The 2,612-nt window shown below is 38.3% G+C and overlaps 1 protein-coding gene across 1 annotated transcript; it reads left to right on the top strand.

Moving 5' to 3' along the window:
* Positions 1–283: 283 nt before the first annotated feature.
* LOC129260254 (neuromedin-B receptor-like) lies at positions 284–1,551 on the top strand. The gene has a single exon (XM_054898270.2). The coding sequence runs from the start codon at positions 310–312 to the stop codon at positions 1,372–1,374; it is 1,065 nt and encodes a 354-aa protein (XP_054754245.1). The 5' UTR covers positions 284–309; the 3' UTR covers positions 1,375–1,551.
* Positions 1,552–2,612: the final 1,061 nt, after the last annotated feature.

Below are 2,612 nucleotides of genomic sequence, written 5' to 3'. Positions count from 1 at the left end.
CTCGGATTGACCTTGCTCGGCACGAAATAAATGTCGTCATTACAATATCGTCGTTGCACTTACGATGATGTTCAATTGTTTATCTATTGTATTCAAAAAGGTTAAGCTTTAAAGAGTTATTTCGATAATGTAGGAAGATTATGTGAATGCATCCGTCAAACTAAAAAATTAGAAGTCAGACCCACGAGTGTAAGATATATAAAACAATATTTCTTTTTTTTATATATATTTTCACAAGCTATTTTTCTTTTATCATTTCTCAAATAGGTGGAGAGGTCAACAGCTGATCCGAGTGATGTCATACTGGATATGACCGCAACCATGGCAACAAGTGAGATTGAAGGAAATTTAACGAATGATCTTAATTCGATGAACTTCGACGTCAGTATCCCGATATCGTTTACCATCGTGATCGTTCTCTTAATGATCGTAGTCATTATTGGTGTTCTTGGTAACTTGATGGTTATCGTCATCGTGTTCAAAGATTCTGCGATGCGAACAACTCCAAATGCCATGGTAGCATCCCTAGCAGTTGCAGATCTGCTCGTTCTTCTAATGTCCGTGCCCTACAAAATCATTTTTCTCTTCACTCAGACTTGGCCTTTTGGACATATCTGGTGTAAGATTGTTCATCACCTAGCCATTTCTTGCGGGTTGGTGTCTGTTTATTCTCTTGTAGCCCTCAGCGCAGACAGGTACCATGCTATTGTGCGTCCAACGAGTTACATCGGCACAAGGAGTGCCTGCAAGTTGTCTTGCCTGGTTGGATCTCTATGGGTTATCTCCATTGCTCTGGGAATCCCCAATTTTATTTATGCCCGCAAAGTACCTACGCTGCATCCACAAATCAGTTTCTGCTTCATTGATATGGGTGAATACAAGGAAGCCTATACAATCACGTTTTGCATTCTGATGTTTGTGTTTCCTCTCGTTCTTATCAGTATCTACTACTCTATGGTTTCATGGCGTCTCCTAAGGAGTGCCTGGGCTATTCCAGGCGATGCCAATGAGAAGCGCCCTCAACTGCGCTCCAGAAGGCGCTTAGCCGTGGTTGTCCTCGCTATTGTCGTACTTTTTGCCGTACTCTGGTTCCCGCACATCTGCATCCGACTCTTCTTGCAGTTCCACCCTGATCCTCATACCCTTCAAGGATTGGCTGACGCTAAACTCTTTTCTGAAGTTATCAAGTATCTCAACCCTTGTATCAACCCCTACATTCTCTGCTTCATAAGCTCAACCTACCGGAAGCATTTTCGTCGCACCTTTTGTTGGTTGTGTAGTAGGAAAAGGCGTTTCGATCGCGCGCGTTCTCTCACGCTCTCGTCCAAAGGGTCGTCGACCCGCACGAAATTTACGGAGTTTTTGCCTATGTAATAATGGTTTACCGGAAAGGACGCGCCTAACTCGGATAAACATAAAAAGAAACTGAATGAAACCTACTGTGACATACCAGAATGATAAAAGAAAATGAACATGTATACTGAAGAAAGTAATTGAATATCTCAAATAAACTGCACCTCAACAGGAGGGTGACTTACCGATTGAAGCAACTACAACCATAACAATAACCAAAATTATTTCAAAACACTTGCCCTAGTAGTGTTGTAAATTAAAAATGTTTTATCATATTTTCAAGCTATATTTCAATATGTTAAAAGGCGGCTCCTTATAACTAAAGATTAAATTAGCGTAAATACACAGCCACAGCAAGATCATTTAAGCTACATCATTAAAGGGTATAGAAAACGTATACGAAGAGGCTAACATGCACTTAACATTAGAATGTAATCGAAAGGCACTGGTCAGTTTTTATGTAGTATATTCCGTTCTGCTTTTAAAATTATTTTCAACATACATTGTGAATAAATTGTATCGTAATCATAATCTTGTACATAATGTGTTCATATTTGTAATGTAAATCTATTTTAGGCTATATCAAGATGTATTATTTATCAGACTATAATGTCGACTTGTGAATACTTACTTTAAAGATAGAATTACAAAAGTTTGCAATTTGTACTGATTCATTAATAGCCTGGGTTTCAACCTAGCTAGGAGGGATTTGCTCATCTGACATGTACTCACTGGTGGGTTAAGCCATGGAGGACGGGGTGGGGTAAAAAAATGATCAAGAAGAGCTGAAAGGGATCCTCATTATATGATAAGGTTCGCCTTAGTCTTACAGTCAGTCGGCATGCCCTAAAAAGTAGCTTGTTTTATCCAAGTGATATTCATGAATTAGAAGGTTTTTGCATATTTAATGAGCTTGGTGTGGACGAAAACGCCTCGTTTTATTCGGCCATTGCTGCTCTAAATATCGATTAAATATCATGTTTTGGGTATCTTAAAAGAAGAAAAATTATTCTTTCAGGTCATGTGTCTGGATCTTTGAAAAAAAATGTAGTGTAGGTGAAAATATGATGCAAAATATAATATTTTCATGCGACAAAAGTTTTTTCTACTTTATTTCTGTTTGAGCCCAAATGATTTTAATTATGATAAGGCTGAAGATCTAAGCTTTTAATATGATACAGGTTTTATAGGAAGAGGTATTTTAGATGGGTCAGCATCCAGCTTTTCATAGGCCAAGTACATTTAGCAGCTTAAAACAA

This window comes from Lytechinus pictus, chromosome 5 (assembly GCF_037042905.1).
Source record: "Lytechinus pictus isolate F3 Inbred chromosome 5, Lp3.0, whole genome shotgun sequence".
Lineage (NCBI taxonomy): Eukaryota > Metazoa > Echinodermata > Echinoidea > Temnopleuroida > Toxopneustidae > Lytechinus > Lytechinus pictus.
The sequence above is the reverse complement of the archived record's forward strand: the minus strand, read 5'-3'. Positions and strand labels throughout refer to the sequence as shown.

What these genes read in the sequence shown, in the direction of transcription:
- LOC129260254 (XM_054898270.2), top strand. Translation starts at nt 310, where the DNA reads ATGACCGCAACCATGGCAACAAGTGAGATTGAAGGAAATTTAACGAAT.